General features: G+C 41.5%; 1 protein-coding gene across 1 annotated transcript; it reads right to left on the reverse strand.

Annotated features, from left to right (window-relative positions):
- Positions 1 to 251: 251 nt before the first annotated feature.
- LOC128457439 (protein phosphatase 1D) lies at positions 252 to 9,097 on the reverse strand. Its single transcript, XM_053442121.1, has 7 exons — positions 8,554 to 9,097; positions 6,446 to 6,674; positions 5,614 to 5,738; positions 5,307 to 5,488; positions 4,172 to 4,399; positions 3,791 to 3,878; positions 252 to 2,688 (listed from the first exon to the last, which is right to left on the reverse strand). Exons 1-6 carry the CDS (start codon positions 9,095 to 9,097, stop codon positions 3,795 to 3,797), a joined length of 1,392 nt encoding a protein of 463 aa, XP_053298096.1. The 3' UTR covers positions 252 to 2,688; positions 3,791 to 3,794.
- Between the last annotated feature and the right edge of the window lie 7,692 nt (positions 9,098 to 16,789).

Raw genomic sequence — 16,789 nt, forward strand, 5'->3', positions numbered from 1 at the left:
GTTGTACTGATCCATTAAAAGCTGCAGGACAAATGTCATATAGGCAAGTTCAATCACTTCACCTCACTGCCACCTGCTGGTAGGATCATGCAGCTGCTAGTGCACAGAAAACGACTGTGTCAAATGACCTCGACATTCAAACAGCACAGGAGCTCTGTGTTAACAGAGGTCAGTTGACAAGACAAGTTACTTCAACAAACAGAAACATACTGATTCTTGTGTGGACAACAAAGCAGAGAAGAAAGAAGCAATTGGAAAATGAGAACTTTATTATTACACACAAAATGTATATCTGGTCAAAGCATGTAAAGAACTGTATGTATTATATATATATATATTTGACCAGACAACTGGCTCCAGCCGAACGGAAGCCACACCCAGGTATTGTAATGGTCAAAACACACCACATGCTCATGAACATCCATCACCCCTGAACATTTTCACAATATACAGAGCAGTTCCGAGCATGCCAGACTCCTGACGACCAATCACTTTGCATAATAGTGTACTGTACAGACTTCTATTGCATATGGACACACTGTACAAACATTGACAAACTGCTCTGCAGTACAACTGGAAAACATTAACCGCGTGGAGCGGGTTCAGTATGCTGCAGTGCGAATGGTGAAGATGACAGTGGTGAAGAGATGAAGGTCGAGGCCGGCGCCGAGGTTGCAAGCACATCGACGTATCTGAGAGATTCGCTCTCGTTTTTTGGGGGGGTGGGGGGGTTGTGTAAAATTCACATGAAAGAACCTCTAACTAATTTGTGCTAAGGCAACAATGAAACTTTTGTAAAAATAAGGCAAACACATCAGCTAGCAGAGTAGTTGAGCTGCCATATGAACACGTGTTAGACCTTTGACCATTTTTGAAATTTACTTGAAAACAGGAATCGGGCACTTTTTGTATTAAATGAGAATACCAAAACACAAGTTAGAGATGCAAACCATATAAGAACAAAGTGGAAGACATTTTAAAATCGCCTTAAATGAGCCTGATACTTTATAAATAACATCAGTCACCTTCCACTGTGGCACAGGTCATGTTGAAATCCTGGATTTTACAGTACATAGAGCAATACAGCAAATATTTCTGCCTGTTTAAAACAAGTTTACTTCTAGGCAGGCCCAATGATGAGGATGATAAATGGTGGATGTGCTTGGAATGGAACAATATGACTATCCAGCCAAGAAGTGACAGAAGTAAAATGTCAGGGTCAGTTCACTCAAATCTTGCCACTTTTGCCAGTGAGAGAATAGCTGTGATTCAATTCCGAGCTGCAGAGGCGGCATTGAATCGATTGCATCACATGGGGGCATTTAAACTCTCTGTGTCAAACTTCAGCTCTGTTGCTGGAACGAGTTGGCCCAAAAGTTAGCCCAGCCCCCGAGGACCCATTCCTTTGTGAGCCACGTCCTCTGAAGAGTGTAGCTCTTTAATCGAGACATGATATATATCGTTTTTTCAGTTTTTTAGGTGAACTGACCCTTCGACCTCTCCTCACACGCTATCCATAAGATTCACCAATAGCAGAGTAACAGTTAAGATCATAGCAGTGCATAATAAGTCACTGATAAAAAATTAAATAAAAAAAATAAGGTTTAAAAAATTACAAATAAAATCAATACCCGCATAATTTTCCTAAGACCATTTTTTGTCAATTCGGTTCCATTACTTTGCCGCCTACACTTTTACCTACGGAACAACAGAAGGTGAAATCCATCCATTAACAGTAGATGCAGCAAAGTTCCAAAAGACAAAACACTGGTCTGAGGTATTAACCCTATAAAGAGTGACATGTTACAGCAGCCAACGAGTCAAACAATACAAAACGCTTAATTTGTAGTAATCATACAAATCTTGACTGGAAGAACGCATGCGTCACAATTCAGGTGAACCAGCTGAAGTTACGTCAGATTGTAGTGATCCGTCTTCTTCAAAATACATATTCTGGATATACTGTACATACTTATAAGTATGAAAATAGATTGTGTCGATTGAACAAATCTAAAATTTCAAGTTTTAAAGTACCGAACACTTACATTTTTTAGAGGGGGGGGCTGGAAGAAGAGGGAAAGAGGAATAACATCAACACATGAACAATTTCAAATTTCTCAAATATTTACAAACAAAAAAAAAGACTTTTGTATAAAAGTATACATCTAAGAACAGGCCTGCAGGATAACTGGTACGTAAGCAAAGTTGACATGATGCCGTTTATCTTTCTAGTCTCGTGGGGGGGTGGGGGGGAGAAAAGGAGAAGATTCAGCACACACACAAGGCAGCATTGTGGTGCTGTGACAGGGGAGCGAGTTCCTCCGAGGAGCTTCCCTCTCCTTTCTGAGCGTGTGTTCCACGGGATTGTTCACTTGGTGCTTTGCTACAAGGCGTATTCGGGGGCAAAACGTTGTCGGGCGACCGGCCGTCAAGTTCGGGGGGAGTGTGCGGCGAACGGCGAGACCTTTTCGGTGGCGGAGCAGAGGCGCCGCAGTCCATTGGGGTCGTCGGGTCTTGCTTTTCGTAAACCTTCTCCGAGGCGTGCGACGAGGACAGTGTGGCCCCGACAGAGTCATTGTCAGGTAAGAGCTGCGCGGTGGCACTGGAGGCGGCTTCGTGCAGCCCCAGTGCCTGCTCCAGAGCTGTGCAACTCGCTCTGAAACGGGAGGGAGTGGCCCCTGCTTCACTCTGCAGAAAGAATTAAAAAAAAAAAAAGAATCTGTCATTAAATGATCCTTATTCTTGGTCATCTAATTATAACAAAACATTACTGGTAAAAGCCTTAGAAATGATTTATTGTGTACGATTAAGAACAAACACAACTTTCCACTCATCGATCTAACATTAAACATGAGACACGGATGAAAGCTGTTACAAATGACTCATGGACTAAACTCATGGACATAAACAATAATTTAAAACAAAGTTGGATTAAGATAATGTTCACATGCTTCTACATTGAGTTGTGTGGATTATAGAGGATGTGGCCAGTTGGTATGAAAAGGTATAAACACCTATAAAATGATCGACTTGTATTAATTCACATCCACAGTAATCATTCAGTAATTAGTCCACTACGACAGAGTGTTTGAGCCACTTTCAGGGGAAATCATCTTAAGACCTGAGAAAAGAGTCATAAAATTACGGCAATAAAGTCGTTATATTGTTATATAATTATTTATAATAAGGTTTGTATAATGAAGTGTTAAATATTAAGCCTATATTAATATTCTCTGTCATTAAGCTTTTGATAACAACATCTAAGTAATCAACGCCATTTTAATAGATATCTATCGGCTAATACCAGTATCGTAAATGTTTTATTCTGTTATACTGGTATAGCATCGGTATAAATAGAAAAGGTGACATTTCTTAGAATGAAGTTAGCTATTGGCTGCCCTACCTGCTAATAACATGTTCTGATGTGATTGACTAATTAGTGTGTGGTATGCAGCCTTTTCACCGTGTCCCTATACTGGCACCCAATGGGACCGTTTGACCTTTGGTTTGGAAATGAAACTTTAATGCTTTTAAATTGGTTGTGTCACATTCATCCAAGACTTTAGTTAACAGTCGACAACCAATCTAGAAGAGTGAATAATCCTCAGCTCTCTTGCTGAACTGGATTGGATTGACCGTATGTAAGAGGATGTCGTTGATTTGCTTCCATATGGCTTAACTGGGGCTGCCAGGTTCATGGGTGGGTCTGGCTACTGAGCTAATGAGTAAATGTCACTGGCCGGTCATGTAGCCGACACGTCTGATACTGTTTTTGTTACGGAGCAGTCACCTCACTACCACTCCAGGCATGTCCAATCCTCATGTTCTTCTCCATATATCTCATCTTCTTCAAAAAACATGTCATCCTCATGCTCCGCCTGTTGGCCCCGAAAACAAAAGAGTGATTGGGTGAACGAGTGGTCCTCGGACGGAAACTGTGTGACCGTCGGTGTCTGTGAAGCATCATATTTTAACTGTGAAAGTATTAGAATGACAATAAAGATGGACTGAATTAATAAAAAAGGACAATACAGTGAATAGCAAACAACAAACAAACACACAGAAATATTTTGTACAAGCTTCCATGGTCAGAGCAGTCCTGAGGTACTTAACCCCGGCAGCCTAATGAAACAATGCAAAGAAGAGGATGCAACAAAGCTGTGGCACTGACCTTTGGGACCTCACATGTGTTATAAGGAGTTCCCGGGAATGGAACCTGGTCCATTCCAGTGGCCATGTCAATAACGATCTCATCTCGATGCATAGGGACAGGCGGTCCGCCGGGCTCCTGCAGGGCCAGGACGATAACCGTCGTGTTGTCTGCACGGAGCATGCGCTCTTTCCAGAACAGCAGGGCTGTGCATCCAAGCCGGCGGGCACAAGACATCCCCTTTGGACCCTTTAAGAAACAACCAGATAAAGAAATAAAACTAGAAAATGCGTTTATGTGGATTTTACATGATAATCAAAATTGAATTGCTTCCAAGATCCTACAAAATATTCATATTCTCATAACCTTTGCAAACATTGTATCCTCTTTACAGTGTGATGGTCTTTGCACAACAAGTCTATATTTTGCTTTAGATTTTTTTAATCACTCCAATAAAAATCATTGGGTGCTAAATCCTTGCACACTGAGTTCGATGTGTTTTATTATTCTATCTGTGGTGGTCGACCACTATCGAGGTGGCAGCTGATGGTGAATCCTAATGGCGCCAGTGGACCATGATTGTGGACTATGGTGGCATTCGATTGTGGTGGTGGATCTTGATCATGGTGGCTGCTGATCATGGACTTTGATTACAACCAGACTGCTTGTCATACAATATGTCTGCTCAGATACTCGACCGTTACTGACAATAATCCATCAATTAAGTTAACTTCCATTATGCTACAAACTGGTTCCGTTAACCAATGCTGCAAATACCCTTATCCTTCTGATGTTCTCCATTGCACGTGGCATCTATTACACTTCTGTCCGACCTGGGAGAGGGATCCCTCACATGTGGCTCTCTCTGAGGTTTCTACGTTCTGTTTACCCTGTTAAAAGGGCTTTCACACCTTGTTAAAGCCCTATGAGACACATTGTGATTTGTGAATATGGGCTGTACAAATAACATTGTATTGATTGATTATAGATTTGTAATGTGTAAACATTGTATTGATTGATTATAGATTTGTAATGTGTAAACGTGAATCACACAACGCAAGGTCATGTTTATTTGAAATAAGGACTTGGTGTGAAATTTTGAAATCTAAAACCAAAATCGATACACCAAGAAAAATGTATTAGTGTCATTACGTACCACCATTTTGTCATGGCTATAACACATATTCACAGCATTTTTGGGTGGCATCATATTCCATAGCCCATCACTGCCAAGGATGATGTAGCGATGCAGTTTGGGGTCAAGGGTCATTACGGTGGTATCAGGCTCTGGTGACACCACAAACTCCCCACTGTAGAAATCATAGCTCCAGAGATCACCTGCCAGCAAAAGACACATCAGATCACTTTAGGAGGAATAATTGCACAAATATATTCATTTCCATTACCATGTGTCATTGTATGGAAACTAATCTCAAGAAAAAAAAGGTAAAGTTGTTTTTTACCTAGGGATCGGGCCACAGCCAGGAAGGGGATCTGGTCGATGACTGTGCTCCTCCTCACAGGGCCGTTATGGGTCAGTCTAGGCCTCTTCCACACCACACGGTTCACGCCAGATTTCTTCATGACACTACAATTACAAGAACCATAAGTATATTAGTTCCACCCAATTTTCTTTTTTCTCTGAAATCCCTTCTTCTTTGCTGCTTCAAAACAGAAGTTGTGTTGGTGAGTCACTGACAAGTACTGTTTTTAGAGCTGCAAAGAAGGAGGTAAGATTAAGATTCCTTTATTGTCTCGCCAAAATGCACACATAAGCCCTACATGCTATGGGGAACTCTGCTTTTAACTCATCCGTGTGAACACAACACCCACAGTGACCACACGGAGCAGTGGGCAGCTTGCTCAGGGGCACTTAGACAGTGGGATAGGGAGAGTCCATCTGTCCCCTTGTACTTGAACAGAACCAGGTATGTTTGCCAGTCCGTGGCCTTGAACCTGCGACCTTGCAGTCTGATGTCCCTTTTTCTAACTAGTCCAACGCTGCTCCATGTAATGTGGTGTTAGCGAGAGCTAGCTTAGTGTCAGCAATTTAAAAGAGGTTTAACCTGAGCCAGGCCATACAACAATATCAATCACCTCTATACTGGGTAGCACCAAATATGTTATATATGTTTATTTATATGTCTCAATGCGCTGGTAGCCGATCAGTACTCGGCCTCAGCTAATATCCAGAATCCAGGTATTGGAATCTGTATCAGGAAGGGGAGAATAGTATCTGGACATCTCTACTTAGGACCTGAACTTCAAGCAGAATTCAAACGTTCACCAACTCACCTGCCACCCAGTCGTTCAATCCTCTCCTTTTCCTTCGGGAGTTCAGGTTTGTGGTCTTGTGTTACTTCAAGTGCCTGGAGCGTGATGTCGGACTCGTTCTCTTTCACTCCAACCACGACTGCTGAGTCCCCGACATGAGCCACGTACATGTGAACCCCACGGATCACGATCACGCTGGCTGTGGTGCCCGATGTGCTGGGCAGACCAGTGATGGTCTTCGGCCACTCCGCTGTAAAATAAGTCAAATTGATTTAAAAAAGTGTAACTTATATGTAAAATGTGATCAAGGTTAGGGGGGCACGGATAATAGTGTAAACCTTATTGTATGAATAGTCAGATAGAAATAGGTAAGAATGACATGACATCATTCAGACAGGTGGCTGTGGCATTAAAAATACCATAACTATGAATTATTATTATTATGAAACACACTTAAAAAGGTATGTTAGAGACAATAAAAACAAAAGCTACTCTCTCAGTCGAGCGCATTATTATTGGACTGTAAATCTGAACAGAGGTCAGGTTTTCACGAGACTTGCGCATCGGGTGCAAGCAACTGAGAGCTGCCTCACAATGCAGGGTTTTGATTCTGGAAATACTGAGTTAACCTGTCCCAGATGACCTGGGGGGGCTAGATGCACTGGAGAGCAGGGATGTACAGTATTTAACCCTGAGACCATTTATACTACTTTTCCAGCAGATGAGCTCTTGTTGTTTAACCCGGTTAAGATCAGGATTCTCGGTGCTCCCAGCAATCAGCCCACATTTCCACCAGTTTTGGAGTGAAACCATTGTCATCAACAAAGTCAGGGTCGTGTAAGAACTCCCCATCAATAAGTAGCACAAGGACGCCCGGCAGCAGATGGTCTGACCCCCGCAGAGCCCTGATCACTAGCCGTCTGGGATCGCATGAACAGACAAACGAAAATAGCGCTGCAGCTAAAGATTATTTTCACTATTGATCATTTTGCCTATTATTTTCTCAATTGATCGTTCCTATTTATTTTCCTAAATGTTTTTTTTTTGCCCTTAGCCCAATACATCCCTTCAGATACACCAGAGCAAGAACCAGAGATGTGGTTTGCGATTATGAAAACCATCAAATTCGAATCCACGTTTCAAGAGCAATAAAGAGCAAATGATGACACGGCATATTAGGCAACTGAAGAAATGTTCTCAAAAAGGCTTGCAAACAACCGATCTGCCAAGCAGCTTGAAAAATCTGTGTGCAAATGTACCAAGGAGAGCTGGTGTTGTTATAAAGGCAAAGGGTGGTCACACCAAACGGCCATTACATGTGCCAAGGAGGTAATGATTCAATTTGTTATTAAATTTGGACTGTTGGGCCCTAGTGGAGGAACACACTCCACTAAAGAGCTATTCCAGTTACACCTTTTGATTTTTTCAGTTACACCTTTTGATTATTTGTTTTTTCGCAGGACTACATAAAAATGGCGGATTACCACTAAACTCGGTGGAAGGGCACGGAGTGGGTCAGATAAGAACCCATTACATGTTGGTGAGGATGCAGGGAGTTTTTTCCCAGTTTTTTTAACATTGTGAGATTTTCACATTCTCAGGCACATTTAGGGGACAGCCATTTAGGAATGTAAAGGGGACGGGGGACGGGGGACGGGGGGGGGGCCTTGGTGGAGGAATGTGCTACTTCTAACTGTTTGATGTTGACAAAACAAAAAAAGATGAAATGCCTTTTGAAAGAGCCCCCAGCCCCCCCCCCCCCCCCCCCCACCCCCCCCCCCCCCCTATACATTTCGTGCATAAAACTTTTGAATGTTTATGCATTGCAGAGTATTTCATATAAAAATGGAAATAAATGATGTTTCTGTCAGAAAACTAGATATTCTTCCACTAACAGTAATGTTAAAAATGAGTGTCCAAGGGTTCCCTGCAGCTGCACTCGATTCATTGGGTGTGTATGGTGATCACTGGTATGACAGTTGGGTCATGTCAACTGGGTGGTGCTCACTGGGAGGAGGACCAGTCTCCTGACGACCGGGCATCAGATGAGGCGACCCCCAGTTTATCCCCCAAGCAACAATCACAAACCCCCACATTGACAGCAAACATGCGATTAACGCTCCACTTACGCAGCTCCTTCCACATGGCGTGGTGACAGGCGATGAAGCCTTTGCGGAGGGCGGCGCACACCTCGCCGTGATCCTTCGACCAGAAGCCGCGCTGCCTCTTCAGCAGCTCCCACAGATTGTCCCGGGCGAAGTGCGCGGCTTCCCGGCCCCCGTGGCCGTCGAACACGGCGAAGAACGCCAAGGACCTGCGCGTGTCCACGACGCGCTCCGCATCTTTCCCGGCCGGCTCCGGTGCTTCGCCGCCGCCGCTGTTGTTATCGCCGCTGTCCTCGCTCGGCACACTCTCCACCCACATCGCAGAAGCGGGACCAGATTCGGCGGCGACGTCACGTTCATCCCGCGCTTCGGTGTCCGTGTGTCCGGCGGCTTCGCCCTCCGCTCCCCCCGGCTGTCCTCCATCATGCTGCCGCTGCGGCTTCGGAGGATCCTCCGCTGCCGCCGCCGTCGGCTCGTACTCGATTTTGATCTCGACAACATCCTCCATGTATTTCCTCCCTCCCTGCTCGGAGAACGCGCTCATACGGAATATTATCGAGTCGTCCATGATGGTGTGCGCCGGTGGGGAGCGAGCTACGCGGGTGAAGGGGACATTAAGTCGCTACCTGCGGCTCGCGACCTCGACTTTTGAACCGATTTTGCCGCGATTGTGCAGCCGAAGGCTTCCTTCCTTTTTGTTTATCTTCTCCGAGACGTCCCGCTGTACGGGATGACGTCACGCTCTCCCGCACATATCATTCCAACGACCACGCACGGCACGCCGGACTGCCGTGGTGCCTTCACTGACGCTTGAAAATGTCGGAATTACACCACGCGTTCAGATTATAGAACCAAAAAAACTGCACATACTCTTGAATGTGACACGTTCCGTTACTTGGGTGATGTTACATATGTCATAGACACATTTTAGTATCATTATAATTAATAAAAAAGTTAAGTTATGATTTATCCACTCATCGATTCAGCAGCTAGCCCGCATTTGATTGCAGTGTTGCCTCTACAGGCACTCGGGAAGGTAGGAATTTCACAAGGCGTTAAATTAATACACAGAAGTCACGGTCCCAAACTCAAAGCTTGAATGTGGCCTTTTTAATGACTAACTTCATGACGCCATGTTTAAATGGTCAAACACAAATCTTACTTCCATGAAAATTCAAGATAACTTCATAAAGTCGCCCTTTGACGCGTTGAAGAGACGTTAACGTGGGAAACATTCTAATAACATAACAGCTAAACTGGAGATTGGGGCATACATTCACAGATGTTTTACAAAAGGTACAACTACAGTTAACACATTTTAAATATTAAATAAATATTCAAAAAGTATATGAAGCTAATTTAAAAGCTAAATGCCAATCTTCTCCACTCAGACCCAATGCAGCGGACTAAGTGCAAACATTTTCATTAGCTAAACCATTTTGTTTGGTGTATGTTAGACTTTAAATTCTCATTTTAATTTGTAAAGCACATCGTAACTGGGTTTGAAAGATGCTGTATAAATAACGTTTATTATTGATACTTTTAGTATTTAGGAGTTTATTTTAAGGTTTCTACATATAGTAATATGTAGAGTAACAGTCGTAAAATATATTGTGACACTAATAATAATGCAGAGTAGCCTGTTGATCTTCAGTTTGCTAAACCTGCTTACCTTGAAGGCCTTGTTGTCAGGCTTGAACTTGCACCAAAAAGGGATTTTCTTTGACTAAACTGCACTAAGTGATGGTCTTGACATGTCATAGCAGGTAAAACTACAGGTTTAAACCAGAATAGCACTTACTGGTGCACATTCCTCTGCCAAGACCCACCAGTCCCTTTAGGCTCAATAGAGCTGCACCAAATTTTACACACTCATATAGATATCAGTTCCATAATTGTGTCAAATTTGTTCATTAGAATCTATGAATTAGTCTCTGGGAAATCAATGAAGATGTAGAAAAATGTTCAACAGAGAGCAAAAAACACAACAACCTGGTTACATCCCCTGATCCACATCTCCACCAAAAGCAAATTGTCTCTTCCCCGACACATACTGCTTTGTGGTAATCCATACGGCTATGTTTATGTTAACGGTCAGGAGGAGAAACATAACCTCCTTGGCCCAGGTAATAATCAAATGATGACTGAGGGCTCTGGTACAGTGTCGGACTTACTGATGCTTGATTGCATTTGTTAGTAACACTTGTTGCCATGTCAGAATTTACCTGTGGGAAAAACAGCTCCTTCTCCTCTGCTATTTCTAGATAACAACAACAACTACAGGACAGCTCTCTCTACCGCAGCCAGTACGGTTGTTGATAGGTGTTTGTCTTGCTATTGCTTTGTATTAACTGACTGAATGTGGCTTGTGAAGATATATTTACTTTGTTTGTTGCTGACAAGTTTCCGTCCATTGCTAAACTTCTCGTCCATTGTCTGTCATTGATCTGTGGATTGCGTCTCTTTGTGATTATCCTGGTATTTGTGCAGTTAAACATCTCATCTCACAAAGGAGATATATTAAACTCTGTAGCAACTCAAATGTATAGATTTTCAGAGCTGCATTAGTCTCTGCTGCAATGTGACCTGGTGACCAACAACATTATATGAGAAGGAAACAAGTGTTTCACGCTGCTTGATGTTAAGATTGACTTTAAAACATAACAGTTAATTTTGACATAATAAACCACATGTGTGTGCATATCACGCCATTCTTGTTGCCCTATAAATAAGTTAATTAATCATGAATTAAGTGGCATTTACTTTTGTTTTGAATGCACTATGTACATATATATATATGTGTGTTAACTCTATAATGAATGCATGAATATTCCAAAGAAGAAAGCAGATGGTTAATTCATGTTGTATAAAAATCAACAGCTTTCGTAAAATCCCACCAGAAGGAATAGTGTGGGAGTTATTTTTACACCTTTGCATGAGCTGCTTTTTTAAGCAGTGCTACATTAATGCCAATAGGGGGCAGTGTTAAGCCATTCATATAAATTTATATCAGCCCTTTTCCCCAGTTTAACAAAATACATTTTAGTTAAACTTCAAAACACATCAAGTTATGTTTCAACATCCATCTTTTTTAATCACAAAAAAATACATTTAGGTGTCTTATCTCGATTACAATTGTATCATTGTGATGCATGGCTTAGAAGTCATGTTTATGTTCACTATCATACAACACAAAATTATTTATGATTAATGACTTGACATGATAATCCCATCTGTGGTGAAGGTTCTTGTGTGTGTTTATGTACGTACTGTACGAATGTGTGTCAGCCGAAATGAATGCCTGAGGTCAAAAGTGACAGTAAGAAAGTAGAAACAGTTTGTGCACTTTAAATAAGGCCGTTTTTATTCCATTAAAACAGATCTTAAAAGAGACACTTGGTCTGATTAACCAGCAAATGTGTTACAAAATAAATTGCAAGTGAGGTAACAAAAGTGAGAACATACATGACCTCCTATGGATTCTCTCAGCAATTTGCTTTTCTTTTCTTCTTCTTGATTTCACTTATACTTTCAGGAAAAATCTTTACAGAGCTTCCTCTTTGTGTGTGTGTGTGTGTGTATGTGAGAGACAGAGAGAGAGACAGGCAGAGAAGATGACACATGTTAAAGCGAATAAATAGACATTTCTTTTACTATGTGTCTTCATCCCTTCATCCCGTACTACCCGAGGCAGACCTGTCTGTCTGTCTGTCTGTCTGTCTGTCTGTCTGTCTGTCTTTCTTTCTTTCTTTCTCTCACTCTCTCCCTTTCTCTCTATCCATATCTTTCTTTCTCTCTGTCATCCTCTCTCTCTCCCTTTGTCTATCCATCTCTTTCTCTCGCTAACCCTCTCTCCCTCCCTTTCATTCACTCTTCCTTCCTTCGTCTCTTTCTTTCTGTCTTTCTTTCTTTCCTTCTTTCTTTGTTTCTCTATTTGTTTCTCTCTTCCTTTCTTGTTTGTATCCTTTAATAGTCCAGTCCTTAGAGAGATCCTGTTTGCACACAGGCCACCACCACCAACCAAGAGGAGAAGTGATTTCCATTTAAATGGTGTCAGAATGTCATTTTCAAGTGAAGCTGCTGAGAAAATGAATTCCTAAAGACGGAGGAGATTACCAGGGACCAATGACACCTGGATTGCTTTCTTGCAGATTTCCCCGTGCAGTTCTCATATAATGGTCCATCCATGAAAATAGCTTTGTTTGGCTTCTTGACTGTGTAGATGCTGAAGTCTCAGTCAGACCAAACCATACATTCATATATTGAATGTATGGTAATACAAGCACGGGTCATTGTATGATATGAGCAAAACATTTTTAAAAGAGAGGGACCTGTTTTGTCATCAATGTATGGTCGTAGTGTAATGATCAGTCTGGTGAGGGTACAATCAATGTGTCCGGGATAAATACATTATATTTGGAACATGTATGTATGTCAACCAGCAATAATGATGGAATGGGAAAAAGTGAAGACAGGACCAAGGGTTTGCAGGTTGAGCAAAACCCAAACCTCTTTCTTTTTTCATACAGAGGGAGACAGACCAGGAAAATAGCATTTTGCCAAGACTTTCACAGACGTGAGTATGAAGGTTGTTCATCTTACTGCTACTATTCTCAAGTGCCTTTGTTGTGAACTGAATTAAATATGAGATTCTAAAAGAATGTGCTGCACACAGAGCTGTGTATCTCTGTATGAACAAGTAGGTGATCTCCCAATAAATAAACCTTTTGTAAATCGGGATATTGAAAGTGATTAAATGCATCAATCAGGTTGCTAGGCTGCCAGACTGTCAACATTACTGTCTATGCTTAGCTTTATTTCATTTTTTATATATTTCTAGTTCTAAATTTTAAGCTTTGTTTTTTCACTGTTTTCACTTATTTTCGCTGCTATATAATTTACAGGCTATGTCATAGTCTAATGCACTACTTTGTTTAGTTTCAGTTAAGTATATTCAAATCTGTATTATATTCTTACTTGTGTAACAGTAGTCTATTGCTCTCACTTCAAATTGTCAATCATCTCTACTTACTAATCTCATATCTGTACTTTCAATATCCCCATAAGCACATACTTCTTTACAGTGGCATATCTCTCTCTCTATCCATCTATCTGTATATCTATCTGTCTGTCTGTCTGTCTGTCTGCCTGCCTGCCTGTCTGTCTGTCTGTCTGTCTGTCTGTCTGTCTGTCTGTCTGTCTGTCTGTCTGTCTGTCTGTCTATGTTATGGTCATGGCTGATGGAATAAAAATGATTAAGGATAGATTCACATCTAGACAATTCATTAAGGTATAAATAAAATCATTTGATCATGCACTAGCTATGATAACTAATTGAACTAGATAATGAAGGTAAAGATAAGATATCAAAGTTGAGAAAGGGGCAGACATATTTGTATTAATTAGAAGCATAATGTTACTGCTGTTTAACAAATATCATAACGTAACTAACACTGACGGTAATCACAACAATCAAACAAAATTTTTGATGATGTCTCTGTGTATCTCTCCTGAAATTTAAACTTCAACTGACTTGACCATACTGAAGTAGTTAAGCAACATCCCATGCTGGAGACAACGTTTTTCTCCTGAGATGATTATCTGTCCAAGGTCACACTCTGCTCCAGTCAGCGTGATCGATGACCACGATATTGACTTGAGGTTAATTCAAAACCGGGCTCCTAGGGTTCGATGGAGGATCTCGATAAGAGCGCGGCTGATAAGGATGCAGTTGAAAAGAAAATTGTTTTGGGTCACATGCCCTGATGCTCCTCCATTGCAACAGCCTCTGACCCATCATTTTTTTCTCTCTCTCTCTCTCTCTCTGTAGGCAAGAATACCTAGAAGCCAACAGCTAAGTTTTCATATTTATAATATGATTTAGCTCCACAATACATTTCCAACTTACTCACTGGATACAACCCGGTCAGGCCTCTTAGATCAGCAGGTAGTGCTTTTCTAGTTGTACCTAGATTCAGATGCAGGTCTGGCAAAGGTGCTTTTAGTTACTATGTTCTCTGGAACAAGCTGCCTGTTGACCTGTGGTGTGTGTTCGGGTCTTACATCAAGCCTTCTGACAGTTTGGAACAAATCTGTAAATTTGGGAATGATTATGCCTCATCGTGGATTCCTTCCACAAACCAAATACAAAAGCACAGAAATCTTTCTTAACGTTTGCTGTTTGGATGAACTAAATGTAAACGTCCATTATACCTAAACAACATACCTGTTAGGTTGCCTGATTGGTGTAATCCACTGAGGCCCCAACACTGATATATATGGTAAACTGAACTGAATAGAAAGCTGCTGACGAGTGTTGCGGATCAATTCTGCTGACATGATTACACAGAGGACGATGCATTCATCAGCCACTGTGGACACTGTTTTCAATCAAATGTAAAACATCTATAATTGTTGTTGCAGGTGAATAATCAATAAATAGCAGTGATTGTGGATCGTGGGAGACAGGGAGAAACGTTCCGAGCTCCGCAGACATGCAAGTCATGTGGACCGAAAACTCTTTTGGCACGCCGGTGTTTGTCTTTGCTATCTCTGTGATGAAGTGGGTGCTTTCTCGCCCCTCCACTGTATGTACCTGAATAGGAATAAGCAGGAGGCAAAAAAATAAATGGGCAAAAAACATTTTCAATTTCACTCAGCTAAAGAGAGAAAGAGAGAGAGAGAGAGATAGAGAGAGGGGGGGGGGGGGGGGGGGGGAGAGAGAGAGAGAGAGCAAGAGAGAGAGAGAGAGAGGCAGAATGGTTTTGCTGCAGGTAAATGTGGACCCTGTGGGATACCTCGCTGCAGATTGTGATACCTCGCTGCAGATTGTGAACCACAACACAGGGATGTTTCCACATATTGCAGCAACATCCTGTGATTCTCTACCCACTGTTGCAGGCAACGTGAGCTGTGAGGTTTCATTTGGAGAACCATCACAGATACAGTGAACGTAAAAATATATATACATGTCTAAATTCTGTCAAGCCATCAAATACAGTGTTAATCCTGCAAATAACACTGTATTTAATTGTAATAAATAACAGAAAGTAGTTTTGAATTATCCTCAACCTATAGCCCATGATGTCATAAGTGCATAAAAAAAGCAGAAACTGGAAAATGTGAATTTTTTTTTTTTTTTTTTTTTATAGCCTGAGAAGATGAAATGAAATGATAATTTTGTATTGTTGGAATTCAGCACTTTCTGATGTGTGCGATTTGTCAGGCGTAATCTGTGAGAGTAAATTGTTTGTGTGCAGCCTTAGGACCCTGAGGATATTGGACCTTGGTTGCTGCAGAGGTAGGTTTGTGATTTGTATGCACCCCATCTGATAGTGTCTCCTGGATCACAGACGGATTATTTAGACTTCTCCTTCTGCAGAGGCTCCTTCTGATTTTTTTTCTTTAATTTTATTGTTTTTCTTTAACAGGTCCACAACACACCTTCCTTTTTATTTATTTTTCTCCCTGCTCTCATTGTTGGGCTGCACTTGGACGCCGGCAAAACACACAGAGGCAGAGATTTGATTCTACCAGAGAAAATGGAACAATAATACCGGATGAACAACCTGCAGGGGTAAGTTGCAAAGTTCTATGCATTTCTGAGGCTTTTGGATTGTATTTTCACTATCGTGTGTGCACATGGTTTTGCTGCAGGTGGCTGCAGAGAGAACGGAATCCCTTCCCTGCCCACTGATTCATGCAGGAGCAGATGCTGTCCACGTGCTGTGGTGCTGAAAGTTATTTGCGGTGAACACAAATTGCCATGGATCTTATTTGTAATCGGTTGTGATGCAAATGTAATGATTTTTCATCCATAAATCTACTGAAATGACTGTAAATGTCAATATGTCTCGAGGTTTATCATAAAAAAAATGGCCAAATTACAAATGTATTTAACCGTGATAATTTTTCTGATTATTTTAATTTTTAGGGATGAAATACAGTGGAATAAATGTACTGAATTATTATTAGAGCCATAAACTTAGTGTGTAAAACTATTCATCTGTCTTTTACAGGGCTAAATAATTTGCATTTCTACAAAATCAAGATCTTCGGCTTTTTCTCTCTTCACCGTCTGTTTTCCACTTTAATTCTCTCGCTACTGGTTCTAAAAATCCTTCAGTGGTTTCGAAACCCTGAAGGGATTAAGCTATGGATGTGCATGGAACAGTTGCGAGAACTAGCCTCAAACATAAAGGGTCACTTAATCTGGTGGATTTAGTGTGATTGGCTTAACCTTAATTGTAAATATGAAGTT

This window comes from Pleuronectes platessa, chromosome 15, assembly GCF_947347685.1.
Source record: "Pleuronectes platessa chromosome 15, fPlePla1.1, whole genome shotgun sequence".
In the NCBI taxonomy this organism is placed as follows: domain Eukaryota; kingdom Metazoa; phylum Chordata; class Actinopteri; order Pleuronectiformes; family Pleuronectidae; genus Pleuronectes; species Pleuronectes platessa.